Source organism: Protobothrops mucrosquamatus, unplaced genomic scaffold (genome assembly GCF_001527695.2).
Source record: "Protobothrops mucrosquamatus isolate PMUCROS unplaced genomic scaffold, P.Mucros_1.0 scaffold1349, whole genome shotgun sequence".
Classification (NCBI taxonomy): domain Eukaryota; kingdom Metazoa; phylum Chordata; class Lepidosauria; order Squamata; family Viperidae; genus Protobothrops; species Protobothrops mucrosquamatus.
Genome location: NW_015387545.1, coordinates 40,871 through 57,528, shown reverse-complemented (window position 1 = coordinate 57,528; position 16,658 = coordinate 40,871). Strand labels below are relative to the sequence as shown.

The 16,658-nt window shown below is 37.2% G+C and overlaps 1 protein-coding gene across 2 annotated transcripts in view; it reads left to right on the top strand.

The window, feature by feature from the left end:
* Positions 1 to 16,658, top strand: part of TECR (trans-2,3-enoyl-CoA reductase) — a 38,940-nt gene that overhangs the window by 17,583 nt on the left and 4,699 nt on the right. For both annotated transcript variants that reach the window (XM_015821561.1, XM_015821560.1), the window contains 9 exons: positions 4,662 to 4,713; positions 5,442 to 5,486; positions 5,902 to 6,005; positions 6,090 to 6,205; positions 10,262 to 10,367; positions 10,534 to 10,606; positions 12,859 to 12,902; positions 14,110 to 14,167; positions 14,645 to 14,733. In XM_015821561.1, coding sequence (XP_015677047.1) covers positions 4,662 to 4,713; positions 5,442 to 5,486; positions 5,902 to 6,005; positions 6,090 to 6,205; positions 10,262 to 10,367; positions 10,534 to 10,606; positions 12,859 to 12,902; positions 14,110 to 14,167; positions 14,645 to 14,733 — 687 coding nt within the window. The remainder of the gene's footprint in view (positions 1 to 4,661; positions 4,714 to 5,441; positions 5,487 to 5,901; positions 6,006 to 6,089; positions 6,206 to 10,261; positions 10,368 to 10,533; positions 10,607 to 12,858; positions 12,903 to 14,109; positions 14,168 to 14,644; positions 14,734 to 16,658) is intronic.

The window sequence follows — 16,658 nt, the reverse complement described above, 5'->3', positions numbered from 1 at the left end:
AAGTAAGGAACAAAGGCATGAACCCTAACTCCATGGAAATGGATTTGTATTATAAATGAAAAACAGAAATTTAAAGCATTGAAAACAGTTTGTTATCTTCAATCCCACTTTCATTCTTACATAATCACTGACAGTGGTTAACTTACCAGAAAAAATAATTCTTCTGGATCTGCATGTCTATCACTGTAACTAGATCCATCTTCAGATTTTGGATATATTCGAATCCCCAAAATATGGAAGTTGTTTTGGTTTAGAAGATAATGAAACAAAATGTTATAATTGTTTACGCATGTATCTAGTTGGCTTGAGGAAACATAAATGAGTGGACTTCAAATTTTTTGTTTGTTTCGAAAAATACAGTCCACAGAACATTTCCTATTGGCCAATTTTTCAATCTTTAAAGATTCAGGACTGTAAGGACTCTTGTATAAAATAGATATTAGTGCATTTTGGCTCAAGAACTAACTCAAAGACCCAGTACCAAAACTATCTGTAAGATAGGTAAATTTTTCAGACACGGTTCTACTGGGTGGAATTTGTCATTGCAAAGAATGATAAATCCCATCCAAAAGTGCTAGCCAATCTGATTAGAGGGAGGATTTTGAACCCTTAATATGGTGACCCCTTAGTTACAAATGGCTCTCTGCATTTGCATTATCAGTCCTTTTTCTGAATAAAATGGATCAGAGAGACATTCTTTCTGAAATGTACATTCTTTGGATGAGATAAACTGGGAAGGTAAGAAACATGTTTTATGAGGAAGGAAAGGAAAAACAGATTTGGAGAAGGAGAGCACCAAAGAGGGAAATTCACTTCTTCTTCTTTTTTTTTTTTGTCCCAAAGATTTACTAACCATGGCAGTTCAGTTTTGTGTCAGCACTGGGTGGTAGTAGCAGCTTGCCCTTTTTCATTTTGATTCCTATGGGTATTGTTAATCCTTTCAGACAAATGAGACTCCTGCATTAACTGTTGAGGAAGCAAAGAGACTAAATATAGAGATGAGACTAGAGTAACTTCCAAATAGCGATAGTTGTCAGCAAAACATAATCCTAGTTTTTTCCACTTTGCTGTATGCCATGTATGGCATTTGGACCCTAGTCTTATGTCCCAGTAACAGATTTCTTTACTAAAGTGCTACTGTCTTCCATAGCCATGCATTGACCTTACTGTACTATTTTGTAGTAGGGCAGCACAAATCAATAAGTTAACCTTTTTTCTGTGTGTGAATGTATGGCTGCTAGGCATAATGACTAAAAATTCTAAAAATATAAAAATGCAACTCAGAATTCCAGCACAACATTCCTACACCCATTTTATTATTAGTTTATCACAAGCATTTTTAAGTCACTTTAATCAAGCAAATATAAGGAATTTACAAAAGGGATATAACAATAAATCAGCCACAGAGAAAAAAGACGAGCATATATTTTCAAAATTCTTTCAACTCAATAATAACAGCAAAACAAGAATAAGCAGCATCCATATTCATCTCAAGTAAGTATGTCATCAATTCCTAACTGCCCAGAGCCCCAACTTCCACCTGCTCCACATGGATGAAAAAATAAGGTAGCCAAGAGTTTAAACCTATTTGTAGTCTTCTTTGAACTCATGATACTGTTATAATTATATACTGGCATTAATTGTTTCCTATTCACCTACATAGCATTCACATACGTATATCCTGCATGCTTTTGTGCCATACAAAATCTTTAAAATGTCTTCTGTGCCATATAACATAGTCACTTCAACCTGCATAAATTTCACTTTTATCATTTTTTTTCTTTTTAAACTTGGAAATAAATCTATAGGCTGCAGGGGTTCTATCTCTCTCATGTGTCAGGATTAGGAGAGATAATACCAGGTAAAGATGTCCCAATAGAAGTAGTGCTGGCAGCAGTAATTACCAAGCAGTTATACCCAAATCCAGAGGAGTTTTGGAAGAGAATTGAGATATTCCTGGATTATTCAGATATTATGTCTAATAATGGCTAATACAGATATAATTATTCAAATTTGTCATAATAATATCCAAATATTTAACCTCAGTTTGTATTGTTTTTGAATTATAGATCATTGTCACCCATTTTATAAAATTCTCTCCAAAATTCTTACCTTCTAAAACTTTAAACAGAAAAGATTTTGAAGATTAATATACAGTTGAAACCAGAGGCTGGGGACTGATGAATAAACAGCTGGAAAAAGTCATGTAACTATGTTTTATATATATATATATATATATAATGTTAGTGAGATTATATAGAGCAGCGTGGTGGCCTAGTAGTGAAGACACTCGCCTCCCACTCAGAAGGTTGAGAGTTCAATCCTAGGTAGTGGGAGAGGTTTCTCTCCTAGAAACACAAAGCACAAAGAAAAAAAATATGCAAACTCCTCTAGGCGTCAGGAAGGACATCCAGCCAGTAAACACTCAGCTCCATCCAATTGCCCCAACTCTACCCCGAATAGAGTTTACAGGGTCATAAAAAGGAAGTTTTAAAAAGTAAGATTATTAAAATGCTCAAAAGTGGAAAGGTTCAGTACTGCCCGTAATGCAGGAATAGTTGGAAAAGATAATAAACTTGCAGAAATGGCTAAATTAACTTCTTTCATTAGAGAAAAGATAATATCTACATTTGTTTCTGAGGGGAAACCCCCTATAGACTTTTTGTATGGAACAGAAAAAAATGAACTTTTGGTCTATGGTTTTGATGTTTAGAAAACATTGGATAATACAAAAGGAAAGCTTTATTTGTAAACATTTGGAAGAGTGCCTAGATTTGCAAAGATTTTCCCAGCCTATATTAACCATGGACATATTCCCTTTTTGATTTCTTTTAATGCTTAGTTTTTGATCCTTATGTTGCACTGGCTTGGATGGATGCATGGATGCATGGATGGATGGACAGGGAGGGAGGGAGGGAGGAAGAGAAGATAGATAGATAGATAGATAGATAGATAGATAGATAGATAGATAGATAGATAGATAGATAGATAGATAGATAGATAGATAGATAGATAGATAGATAGATAGATAGATAGATAGATAGATAGATAGATAGATAGATAGATAGATAGATAGATAGATATTCTGGCACACAGAAACAAATGAAAATTTACAACATTTGTAGTTTATTTTTTCTGATTGTAAACACTATTGATACCGGTATCTTCACATTCACATGCATATCTTTCCTATTGGGGCTGGGTTTGAGTTCTTCAAGAATCAAGCAGGAAGTATTCATTCCATGTTATGGCTTCCAAGAAGTACAGTTCCCAGACACATTTATAACTTCCAGCAAGAATTGATCAGTTCTTTGAAGTTTAGCTAATCCCAACTTGACACTTTTCTTATATCTTCTTAAATTTTTTCATCAAAGAAAAAATCATATACAGTAGGAACCATTTACTGTTTTGAGAACTTTTTGTGTCTTTTTTGAACTCATGATACTGTTATAATTATATATTGGCATTAATGAACTATGTATTAGTATATTAATATGCCTTTATATACTCTGGGGGAAAATAAGAGGCAGGAGTATTAGATATGCTTACTATACCTCTAGTTGACCAAAACATTTATATATATGACAGGCAGGATGAAAATATAATTAACACAGTCTACGTGCTAATTGTTTTTATTACATGAGAAGTCTCTTGGTTGCAGTAAAGTTGCTTTGTTGCTTTATAAATTTTATGAGTGTGCCACTACACTGTAAAGAACACTAGCCTTCAAGTTACATTAGGCAGTCAGTATTGGTGACATCAGTGTTGATTTAAGAAGTTAGTTTCACTATCATTTGACTGTTAAGTCATTTCATCCAAACCTATTCTGGACCACAGAAATAGCCTTCCAAGATGGAAGAGAACAAGTTTACATTCACTTCTTACTGTAAAATGATTAAAATAGATATAATAAATTATACAAAATAACAGCAACAAAGGTTACTAAGAAAGGGAGAACAAAACATCTAACCACATTCTTGATGTTGTGTTCTTAACAAAAGTGATTGTGAACAACATAAAGGGATTAATACCTTTGCTAACAGATTCCTATTGACCAGAAGCTAGGTGTATGCAGTGCTTTGGATTTTCTTTGAAACTTGTGGGAACATGAATGTGCCAGATGTTTGTAACTCATTAAAGGATTTTCCCCCTAGGATTGCATGACTGTAGTGGAGAAACTTCTGTAGCAGCCATGCAACCATAGAAAAAGTTGCAAATGCACAGACAATGGTTGCATACGTGCTTTTCAATATTCCAAAGACTCCATCTGGACTGAATCCAAATTATTGCACCACCCTATTAGATGGGGTGCAAGCCACTAGGCTGATAAGAATATAGAAGTGTGTGTGAGACAGAAGCACATTTCTTACTTGTTATCTCTAGCAGTGTTTCTGGGGTGCTGAGAGAGTATTGTTTCATCACAGCTTTTTAAATTTTCTAATTGACTCATCTGGTGTTATTTTGCTTAACATGCTGATACAAGCTGGTGGTATATTTCCAGTTTAGGCATAATTTGTATATGCACTTGTTATGGCTGAGGCATTTTTGTTGTTGTTGCCTGTTTGTCAGGCTAGAAAGCAGTTGAATCAAAGCAGTCTTATTTGATTATACAGAACAGTATCCATTGGTTTTTTGATTCCTTTTCTGTGTTTCCTTTTCAGGTAGAGCCCAATGCTACCATAGCTGAAATCAAGAATCTCTTTACCAAGTCTCGTATGTATAGAAAAATACCATCTTTGTTGTTTATCATATCTTTGTGATGGGTTTCAGTGTTGTAAGTGCAGAGCACCTTACTTTATTAATAAAATTAGCTATTGAAAACTTTTATTACATCACTTAAATGGCACATCTTTGAAAATATAACTATTTTATTTTTCTTTGATTAGAATCACTGTTCAAAGATCAATGACTTCAGCATATGAATTTAACTTTTTTGTCCCTTTACGGAGTTGAGAAAGAAAAATGTCTAGATTAAGAGTATTTCCCCCCTCATGCTGGTTTATTTCTTGACCGGTTACTTTTACTTTTACTTGCTATGAAAGGTAAAGGAATCTGAAGCTGACAAGAGGATCTAAGATTTGTTTGTGTTTTCATCAATTTTCTAGTGCTCTCCAGATCTGTTGGGCTTCAGCTGCCATATGGCCATGTAGGTTATCTGTCTAAACTTGTATATCACCTTTAAAGAAATAGTAACAGTTATGAGTTTAGTTATATACCCAATATGTATAGATTATACTGTAAAACACTATTTGGAAATGTTATTCATTGATCTAGAATGAGTAATTTTTCTCTAATTTTTAAATTCTCTTTCTCATGAAAACTCTGGGGCAAATAATTTTTTGTCTACCTTCACATCTCTAGATTGCTCTTGAGTGCTGCCAATGGATGGTGCTAATGGTTCTGACTCATTATAAGAAAACTTTTTCTTTTTCTTTTCTCAGACCCTCAATGGTATCCAGCCCGGCAGTCCCTGCGACTAGATCCCAGTAAGTTGCTATGCTAAAATATCTCCTCTAATACTTGACTTCTCGCTTTAGGATAAAGCTTTTGGTAAAAGATTTGGAAAAGAACAAAACAAAAGCTGGTATTTACTTGAATGAGATTGTATTAGAGAATAACATTGGTGTGAACATTCTGCGGCTTGGGAATTCACAAGAAGAGCCTCTTTGAAAGAAATATTTACCTACCAATAGTTAATTGCTAATTGTTTGATTCACGAATAAAGTAAGAAGATAATTAAGCATCTTTCATCTTGGGTTACTGTACAAATATTTGTCCTTTAGAATGTCAGGCTAACAATTTCTTCTCTGTTGTGTAGCCAAACAAGCAACTACTGTGTTTGATGTTCAAATCAAGATTCTTAGTCCCGCAGAGTTTCAGTGTGATTTCTCTTTCTTCTAGAGGGAAAGTCTTTGAAGGATGAAGATATCCTTCAGAATTTGCCAGTTGGTACAACAGCAACACTGTATTTCCGGGATTTAGGTGCACAGATCAGCTGGGTGACTGTGAGTGGTATTTCAGTTCTCCTCAAGAAAACACTTCCTTGTGAATTCCTTTTGCCTTTCTACATCCTGTTTTTGTTCTGTCAGGTATTCCTCACAGAGTATGCTGGGCCCCTCCTCATTTACCTGCTCTTTTATTTCCGGGTTCCCTTTATTTATGGCTCAAGATATGACTTCAGCTCCAGCAAGTACTCTGTTGTTCAGTGAGTATTTACAGGCCACCACAGCCATTTTACTGCTTACATTTAATTTAAACTGGAATATTTTTCCACTAAGTGAATTGAGATCTTCTCCAAGGAAGGGCAGCCCCAAGCTTAATTCATTTTCCTTCCTTGCTAGGACTAGACATTTCCCTTCATATACTGTATCTTACTCTTGTAAAGGAAAACTTCCCTGTATTCCAACTGACATTTCTAGAGTTGGCAGAAAAGAATTAGTCTGAATATTGAATTCCTTTTTGCATTTGGGTATTATTGAAATATCACATAAGGACATAAAGTTTTGCTCCATCAGACTAAAGGTACATTCTGTATAATAAAATAGCCAGCTGGATGCATTTGGAAGCTCACAAATTTAGGTAGGAGTAACTGCCACCTTCTACTTATATATTCCAGTAATCAGTATTGAAAGCACACTGCTATGATTCAGGCAGTGGTGGGATTCAGCTAGTTCACACCACTTTGGCAGAACCGGTAGCTAATTTTTTATTGCCCAGGCCCAGAATGGACTTCCAGAAGTGGCATCCACACAGAGAACCGGTTGTTCACATATTTGAATCCCACCACTGGATTCAGGGGGTAATAAGTTGCTTTCTATATTGATAATCATCGATACTCTGATCTTCCATAAACCTGCCCAGACTTTTTTAAAACCATGCAGATTGGGTGCTTATTGTCAGAACTCCTGATAGCAAATTCTACATATCAACAATATGTGAATAACTTCCTTCTATCAATCCTGAATCTCGCTGAACTTAGTTTCAATAACCTCACCTTCTAAGATTGTGAGAGAGAAAGAAAAAACGTACACTTTGGCTATATCTTGGCATGTATGATTTTATATATTGTTATCATTACCTTCATTGCAAGTGACAGCTGTAAGTGCAATAGTCTTTTCTCATAAGAGAACTCATCCGGTGCCCTAATCCAGTGGTCCTCAACTCTATCCTCTACCAGGCTGTGGCCTGATCGGAATTAGGCCGCATGAATGGCTGGCCGGAGTATGCGCGGGCGTGTTCACAGCTCAACTTGCACGAGTGGTGGGCTGGCAGGCACTCGTGTGCGTACACTCCGGCCTGCTGCTCGCACAAGTTGAGCTGTGTGCGTGCGCCTGGCCCGCCATTCGCACAAGGTCTGCGTGCATGCATGCCAGCCTGCCACTTACCTGGCCCAGTTCCCTTCTCTCCCCCTCCCCCAAAGCTGGCTACCAAGCTGCAAAGGTTGGGGACCGCTGCCCTAATCATTTTGATTATGCATTGTTTCTAATTCTGTAATAGTGTTTTAAGGTGTCTTGACCAGAATTATACACAGTACTGTTGGGGATGGTCTTATCATAAGTTTGTATAAAGGCATTATTATAGTCATAGTTTTATGTTCAGTTCTCTTCCCAATAATTCCAAACACGTTATTTTCTCTTTTTTCAGCAGCAATACAAAGTTGTCATGTTTATTAACTCGCCACCCTTCCAAAGCTTCCAAAAGCTTTTCTTTTTTTATTCCCTTTCCACTCAGGTCCCTTTTAGCTAACAGTTAAAAGTTGAATTTTTTGGGGAGGGGGGAGGCAACATTACTTTACACTTTTTTATACTGAACTTCTTTTGGTATTCTGAAGTATATTTACAAGATTCTTTATAACATTGGTTATGAACAGCAAACATGGCCATTACTGATCATCTCTAATCTCAGTTGTACAGAAGTTGGAAAGCATTCCAATACTCTCCCCCCCCCCCTCTTTTTTCTCTGTCACACAAATTTAGATATATTTTTCTGCCATGTTTAAATGGAACATCATTTGTCTAAACAGTATTGTCTGAAACAAAAATACTCTAGGCAAGAGATTCATTGTTGTCAATAGAAATTCTTCCCAGCACTTACAATTGTAGCTTCTTACATTTTAAAATGTCTTTTTAAACTTCATTCCATGTCTTAACATAGTTATTTTGAAACAACATACAGTTCATATTTGTCCTAGGGATACCCAAATATTTTACTTCTCAGTCTTAAAGCCTGTTTTATTCTTCAGTTCTGTTTGATGTTCTATTTTCATGTTTTTGTTAACGTCTTCTATTTGTTAATCTTAAATCTTGCACCATTTTTTTTAGTTTTCCCATTAATATTTCAACTCCCTTTAAAGGCTATTTCAAAAGCCAGTCATCTGCAAAAACCATTTATTTTAAAAAAAGAAGTTTTTTTTTAATTTTATACCTACAACCCTTTCATCTTGTCATTTCTATTCAGAACCAAAATAACCAGAACCAAAATAAGTAAGAGAGGACAGTGGACATCCCTTTCTTGTTCCTTTTTGTATCTTACAAGACTTTGTTAGATCTCCATTAACATTTACTTACCCCACGCTCCTTACATCTTGTTGGCGTTCCCATCAGAATCATGTGAAAAGTTTTCCCACCAGCTTTTTGATATTATGTACCAGAATTTTGATACTGTTCTGATTCTGGTTTTGTACAGGCTTGGTTTTGTACATATTAAAGGTTTTCTCATTATTTTACAAGTCCAAGCTGCTGCTCCTGACATTATTATGTCATCCCTGCATTATAATGACTTAATTCTGTTTGCCTATTTGGCAATCTGTGTAGAATAGATAACTTTCCAAGAGAGTCATTTCAGCAGTCTTCAATTTCAACATCTTACCCAGCAATCTAAATTTGGTTTCCAGGCCTGCCTGCCTACTTTTCTTCACATTGTTAGTACTAATGTGCATCCCATCTACTGGGTCTAGTCCAGCATTATCTATCTAGATAGCACAAGATGTCTGCATCTTCACAGTGGGAGGACAAGTCCCCATATGGTTGACGAGCCTGTTCCACTTCTATTTGTCTAAGGATGATGGAAATATAATAATAGGATAGCTCAATAATAGAACAGAATAATTAATAATAGAATAATAATAGAATTCCTACTACTAAAGTTCTTCACTACTAGAAGCATTCTCCATGAGGCAATATATGTGTTCAGTCACAAAGAGTGGGTTCTTTCTTAAACTTTCTTTCCTTTTCCATGGGTGGAGTTCCTCCTACCCTAAAGGAGTTTTATTTTTCTGTAATTAATGAGGAATCATGGTTGGGATGAGATGCACCATCATCCTTGAAGGCCTCTGCTGCCTCTGCTGCTACTCTCTCTGTCTATCTTAGCTTCTCCAGCTCAGTTACTTGAAAACTGTCTTTTCCATTGAGTTCCTATTGATCCCATGACATGGCCAAAATAATAAAACCCTTCATGGCATAAGGCAAGTATTTGAGAGATCACCTCTCTCCAATTATACCCACCCATCCCATCATACCCAGCAGGAGAGAGATGCTAAAAATCCTGTCTATTAGGGAATATCATTTTGCAGGGCCCAAGAAGAGGACCTTTAGAACATTATCCCCCAGAGATTAGATTTGCCCCAATCCAGCTAGCCTTATGTAAGGTCTTAAAACAGGCCTGGGCATTTTACGGCCCACAGGCGTCCAGCGTGCAGCAGTGGCGTCAGGTGCGACACAATAGCAGAGGCAGGATGATGGGAGCAGGGTAGTGGGGCAGTGGGGGGTGGGGCAGCAGCAAGTGGCAGGGCAGCAATAGCAGGAGGTGGGGTGGTAACAGCCCTCCACAAGAGTCCCAGTTTCTCATGTGACCCCTTGGGGAAATTAATTGTGCACCCCTACCTTAAAGTCATGGTTGAGCCACCATTGGGAAGCTGGATGTGTTCCAAAGCTTATGCAGTGCTTGTGCTTGTTTGTTTGTTGATTGGTTATTTAGGTTTTTACCTGAACTGCTGATTATTTTTAAAAAAATAATTAGGTATTTTTATTGTTATGTATAGTTATGTAGTGCTTTTATGTGCTACTAGCAACTTAGAGTGAAGAATTTGAGATGGGTGGCCATATAAATGTAAATAATAAATAGATTAACTAACTTTGGAAATGTGGATATACCTTATCCTTTGGCTGATGATAATCAAATACAGTAGAATAGCATCTATATATTTTGGGGGGTAAGATAACGATTCTATTGTTAGCCATCTCTGTTTTCCTTTCTTTTCTAGCCTGGCTTGCATTTGTCACTCTTTCCATTATGTCAAGCGCCTCCTCGAGACCCTTTTTGTCCACAGATTCTCCCATGGAACAATGCCTTTACGTAACATCTTCAAGGTAATGACATTTTCAAGCAACATAGCTGTAGACTAAAAACTGCCCTCCTTTTCTGCTGGGTCTCTTCACGGAGCAATGAAACTGATGCAGTCAGCAAGTCCTTTTTTTGATATACTATTACTAGTCTATTACATCTTTAACGTGATACTTTTAATTCTTTCCTCAGAATTGCACTTACTATTGGGGCTTTGCAGCCTGGATGGCATATTACATCAATCACCCATTGTATACCCCACCTGGTAAGCTAAGAAAAGAAGAATATCGGTTGATTAAAGAAGTCCATTTGATTTCTAAGAAACTGAGTGTTAAATGAAATTAATGTTTCTTTCCTTGTAATTAACCGGAAGTGTGTACTTGGATGGGGGAGGGGGGAATCTCAGAATGGGCTTGCATAAGAAGGGGTTCTGCCTAGCTCAGGGGTCGGCAACCTTAAATACTCAAAGAGCCACTTGGACCCGTTTCCCACAGAAAAGGAAACACTGGGAGCCACAAAACTCGCGCCGGAGGAGGGACTTGATTGAAGAGTTTAATTAAGAAGAAATGGAGGCTTCTGTGCATGAGTTCTCTCTCTCCCTCCCTCTCTCTTCCCCCCCCTCTCTCTTTTTCTCTCCAATCTTCTGCTCACCTGGCAAGCTGGCTTTACACTGTTCTCCAACAAGCTGACACACATTCTTATTGGGCTGGCTCTCTCCTTCCCTTGGTCTGCCCTTCCCCCACTCAGTGTGAGTGAGTGAGTGAGTGTGTGTGTGTGTGAGAGAGAGAGAGAGGGAGAGAGAGCGAGAGCGAGAGCGGCTGTTTTCTGCTGCTTCCTGCGGAAACACAGCAAAGGCAGGAGCCCCACCCAATAAGCTTGTCAGCTTGTCGGAGAACAGTGTGAGGCCACTCTCTTTTACACACACACACACACACAGAGAGAGAGAGAGAGAGAGAGAGAGAGAGAGAGAGAGAGAGAAGACGCGCAAGTGCCTCTCTCTGTCTCTCTCTCTCTCTCTCTGCAAATGGCGGAGGAGGATAGGGAGCTGCAGGAGAAGGCTCAAAGAGCCATATGAGGCTCCGGAGCCGACCCGTGGCCTAGCTAATATGCTTCTCACTGAATGAGTGCTAATAGACTTACATAATGATGAACTAGTCATTGGAGCGGTACAGACTTCTAGCTTTGAGAAATGGAATAAATACATAATTGAGCAGCATTCCAGCTTTCTTTTTTTAAATAAAAGTTTCTAGGCCCTTTAATTTAAAATACTAGTTTAAAAATATGTAAGCAATGTCTGGTAAAATTCTTCAGATCAGAAGCAACAGTAAATATTTGTTGAAGTAGAGCAAGATTTCCAAGAGATCAAAAAGCAAGTTCTTAGTGCCTCTAATAACTTCTTGAATGGAAAAATACATAAGTGTATTCTTTAGCTGAGGGACAAATCTGTATTTTTTTCTTTATCTTTCCACCTGAGGATTACTCAGATCAAGTAATTTCATGTAATCTAATTTCTCTAACCTTACTTTCTTTAAATTGACTTCTATCAGAAGGGTGGCCTCACTCATTCCCTTCCAATTTACGTAGAATTACAGTTGACATACTTTCCCTTAGAGATGCTTTCTTTTTGAGTTACTGCTCTGGACTTGACTCCTTTTTAAACAGTTCAAGTTTCAGTCTAGGTCTAGGGAGATCTCATTGAAATACTTTCTTGGACATCAAAGTCATTATTTTGGGCCTGTTTGTTATAAGTTAGTTATACAAATCTCACAAGTTATGAAGATGAAAAGTATGGGGAATAGGCAGCATACTGGATGTGCCATATAGGACTCTGTGCAGAGAACACAGGATATAGTTTGATGCAAATTATTTCAAGTCTTAATTAAAATATATATGCCACCCAATCAAGATATTTCATATTAAAAGTTATTTGATATTTGAAGTTATTTTTATACATATTCTTGTTTCATTTTTGTAGTTCACATTATAGCCTATACGTTTAAATGTGCTGCTATTTTTTTTATATTTTAAATAAAATAATAAGCAATAACCTTTCAACACTGCTAGGTATGATTTTTTCCCCCTCTTCTATTGCTAAATCTTCTCACATTAAAGGATTCCAATGTAATGAGAGAGGGGGGGGAAATCCATACATCTATATATCCTATTATGAGCCTTTAGTAAGGAAACTTTGTCAAAGGCTTTATGAAAATACATGTATACAATATCTCTTGCATTAGCCTGGCAACATGCTTGTTGACACCTTCAAAAATGTATAGGTGAATTGTATTCTTTGTATCATTTGCTGGTTTGTTTTACCATATAATTCCCCTTCCTTATGAATATTAATGTGCTGTTACACATATAACTGTCTAGTTGCTGTCATGAGATTCTCTTTCATTCAGTTAGAAAATCTTGAGATCTATCATTGGGGAATGTTTTTTCTTCTAGGAACATTCTAGGCGCTCCAGTTGTAGTTACTCCAATTGTGTTTTTCTTTCTTTTTCTTTTTTTTTTCAGCATATGGACATGAACAAGTGAAATTGGCGCTTATCATATTCCTGGTAATAATTTGTAGATTCTTGAGGAATAGCCCTTTACCTGAAAAATAGGGGATATGTAGTAGAAAATAGGCAGATGTCTCAGACAGAGCCTAGGCCAATCAAAGGTGGGAAGCTTTCCCATGCAAAGTCAAGTGTTAAAAATCAAGAAATTGTTTATCTAAAAACAAAAGTTATGACTACCTGTTTGTGGTACACAACCAAGTCTTACGCAGATTGATAATATTGGATTTTTTTTTTACAAATCATGGTAGTTCCCTCAAATAAGGGAAAGATCAATTGCCTTTTGTAGCAATTGAAAGAAATCTGGGAGAATGGAATTAGAACTATGTATAGTAAAATATATATAAATATACTTCTCTTTCTTGGTGCATGGAAAGACCATGAAGCAGTCTGGTTTGGGAATGGATCGTGCTGCTATTGCCTGGAGATAAAGTTTTTTTCCCCTTACACATGTGCTCATGTTTTAAGGCCAATATGTTAGTAGGACTCTGCAGTGGTTCAAATTCAGTTCAAGAAAGGTGCTTTAGACATGCAAAAATGTGAATATAGCACTCTACTGCAAGTTTTGAAGGCAGCCATCTTTTTTCTTGGACTCATCTGACTCCTGCATTAGGCAGTTCTGTGATCTCAGGAAAAAAAATTGACTGCTTTAAAGAATTGTAGAAAAATGCTATATTCATACTGTGCAATCTTATTTGTTGATTGTATGTATGTGATGCATTATAAAGAATGAGAAGACAAGTTCCTGCCCCAAAGAAATTCAAGGGAAACAACAAAAGGAGAAAAAAAAATAGGCAGGAGAAGGGAAAAAGGCAACAAATGTATTTTTAAAGTTTATTTAGTTATAGTACTGGAAAATACTGAGTCTTGAGTTTCTTGTCTTAGAGCCAGAACTTATTTTTCCACAATTGTAGAACAGCTTTATTAGTACCAGAGCTGTTAAGTTCTTCTGGGGTGATGCTGCAGAGCTAGGGACCAGAAGACATGAGTGATAAAAAAAAAAAATCCCTTGTTATATTGGCACATGAAAAGTTTTGTGTTTTCTTCCAAGCAAATTCCTAATATTTCTACAAAATTATTTGAATCGCGGATGGGGTGAGCTCTGGGAGGTTTTTGTGCCATTATCTGGCTTCTGGTGGTGATAGTAAGCATAAAAGATCAATTCTTGCCCCTCCCCTGCTAACACTGGTTTTGTTTCCTCCTGCAGTTCTGTCAGTTTGGAAACTTTTCTATTCACATTGCTCTGCGGAATCTTCGCCCAGCTGGTGAGTACAGAGAAGGGCCAAATGGAAGCGCAGATGTCCGTATTAAAAACACCCTCTGCTCTGTAGTGGGAACAGCTGAGCCTTTAAATAACAAGTCAGCCTTAGATGCCCAGAGGTAGTCACCTGACCTCTGAAAGGCAAACAAGGAACAGAAGAGAGTGCTGTCAGGTTTGGGTAGGAAGAGTTTTGCAGGGGTTTTTTTTTGGGAAGTGGGCTTGAAGCTACCTCAGGCTGAACGAGAAGTTATTTTGTTATGGGCTAAAATCATGTTAGAATCCTTCTGTGTTTATCTCTCTTTTTTTAAATTCTGTGAAGTATACAGATCCTTCTTTTTGTCACTTTTGATAAAGAGAAGGGAGACTTTTACAAGTCTGATGCTTTTCTATAACTCTTCTGCGTAATGTTAGATGATAAGGGTTTTTTTTCGCATGCAAATTGGTTCTTTGTCTCAATAAACATTCTTATGATTTCCTCCAGGTTCAAAGACTAGGAAGATCCCACTCCCTACGAAGAACCCATTCACATGGCTTTTCCTGCTGGTCTCTTGCCCCAATTATACCTATGAGGTACGGCTGTGTTTTAGTTTTGGAACAAATTATGGATATTTAAATCTGTATTTTGTTAATGAATTCTGCTTAACAGGAAACATACAGGTATAGTGACAGTATCTAGGCAAATAGTCTGAAAATCATGACTTTTACCTGTCTTTTAATTGAATGATTAATTTTTGTTGCTCAAGAGCTTCCTCCACCCTTGACTTAAATTAAAATTTCCTGACAGATGGAAATCTAGTTTCATCTTAAATCATCCAGCAAAGTGGACCTTATTTCTTCTCTCAGTAATTGGTTTCACTGCTGACTTATTCTTTCAGATAAGCCCTTTAAAAAAAAAAAGTCAACTAGAATATTCATTCATTCTTGTAATTTAAAATCATTATTTTGTGTCCTAGAATGATAGAGAGTAGGTTGCGATCTTGCATATGATAATCCTTCAAATATTTGAAGGAAGATATGATAGTATACTTGTCTTCTCCTCTCAAAGTTAAAATTTCTCAGTTTCTTCAAATCCTTACTATATAACTTTGTTTTAGTCCCTTGATCATGCTTCTTAAATTTCTTTGAACCTGTTACAGTTTCTCTGAATGCTTTGTAAGGCATAATACCCAGAACTGACTTAAATAAGACATTTGATACATTAGACACAGCCTACTTCTTGGTAAGATAGAACAGTGTGGGATAGACACCACCATTACCAGGTGGATTTGCAGTTGGCTGACCAAACACTCTCAGCGTGTGGTCCTCAATGGAAATACATCTATGTGGAGGGAAGCACGCAAAGGGATACCTTAAGGTTCTGTCTTGGGCCCAGTGCTCTTCAACATTTTCTAAAATCATCTTCAGCTGCCCAGCTGCACTCATCAAATTTGCAGATGACACCAAGTTGGGAGGGAATTGTTAACACTTTGGAAGATAGGTTCAAGATTCCAGATCTTGACAGACTTGAGAATTGGGCTCCATCCAACAAGCTGCAGTTCAGTGATGAGAAATGCATGATCCTGCACTTAATCAGGAAGAACCAAATCACAGATACAGGATAGACAGTAATAGGCTCAATAGTATTAACTATGAGAGGGATTTAGTGTCCTAGTGGATCACTGCTTAAGTATGAGTCAGCAGCGTGCTGCAGTTGCCCAAAAAAAATAGTCAATGTCCTAGGTTGCATCAATAGAGGGATTGCATCAAGATTGTGGGAATTGATAGTACCTCTTTCTACTGCACTAGTGAGGCCAAATTTGGATTACTATGTCTACTTGTGGTCACTAGGATACAAAAAAGATACTGAAGCCCTAGAAAGAATACAGAGAAGAGCAACAGAGGTGATAGGGTCTGGAGGTTAAATGATTAAGGGAGCTCGGTATGTTTAGCCTAACAAAGAGAAGACTTAGGCATGACATGATAACAGTCTTCCAATACTTGAAGGACTGTCAGTGGAAAGAGGGGGTTAATTTATTCTCCATAGTACCTGAGGGCAGGACAAGAAGCAATGGATAAAAGCTTGTCAAGAGGGAAATCCAACTTGAAAATAAGGAGGAATTTCCTGCAGTGAGAATCAATGGAACAATTTGCCCCCCAGAGTTGTGAGTGCTGCATTGCTGGAGGTATTCAAGAAAAGATTGGACAACCATTTGTCCTTAGACAGGGGCTTGGGCTAGAAGAGCTCTAAGGATGCTGTTCCATCCCTGTGATTCTATGTTTTATAAATTGGATATAGTGGAGTCTAAGTAAAATGGAAATTATATTCCTTTAATGATTGATTTTGACAATTGATTTTGTCCATTTTGCACCCACCTCATACTCATGAGCAGAAACTATTCATTTCTGCAACCTATCGAGATTGTTTCAAATTTATTAAGTTACCCAAGTAATTTAAAAAATGGAAGAGTAAAGAGAGCCCAGGAGCCCATTTTGGACCCCTTTAAATGTATCATTCT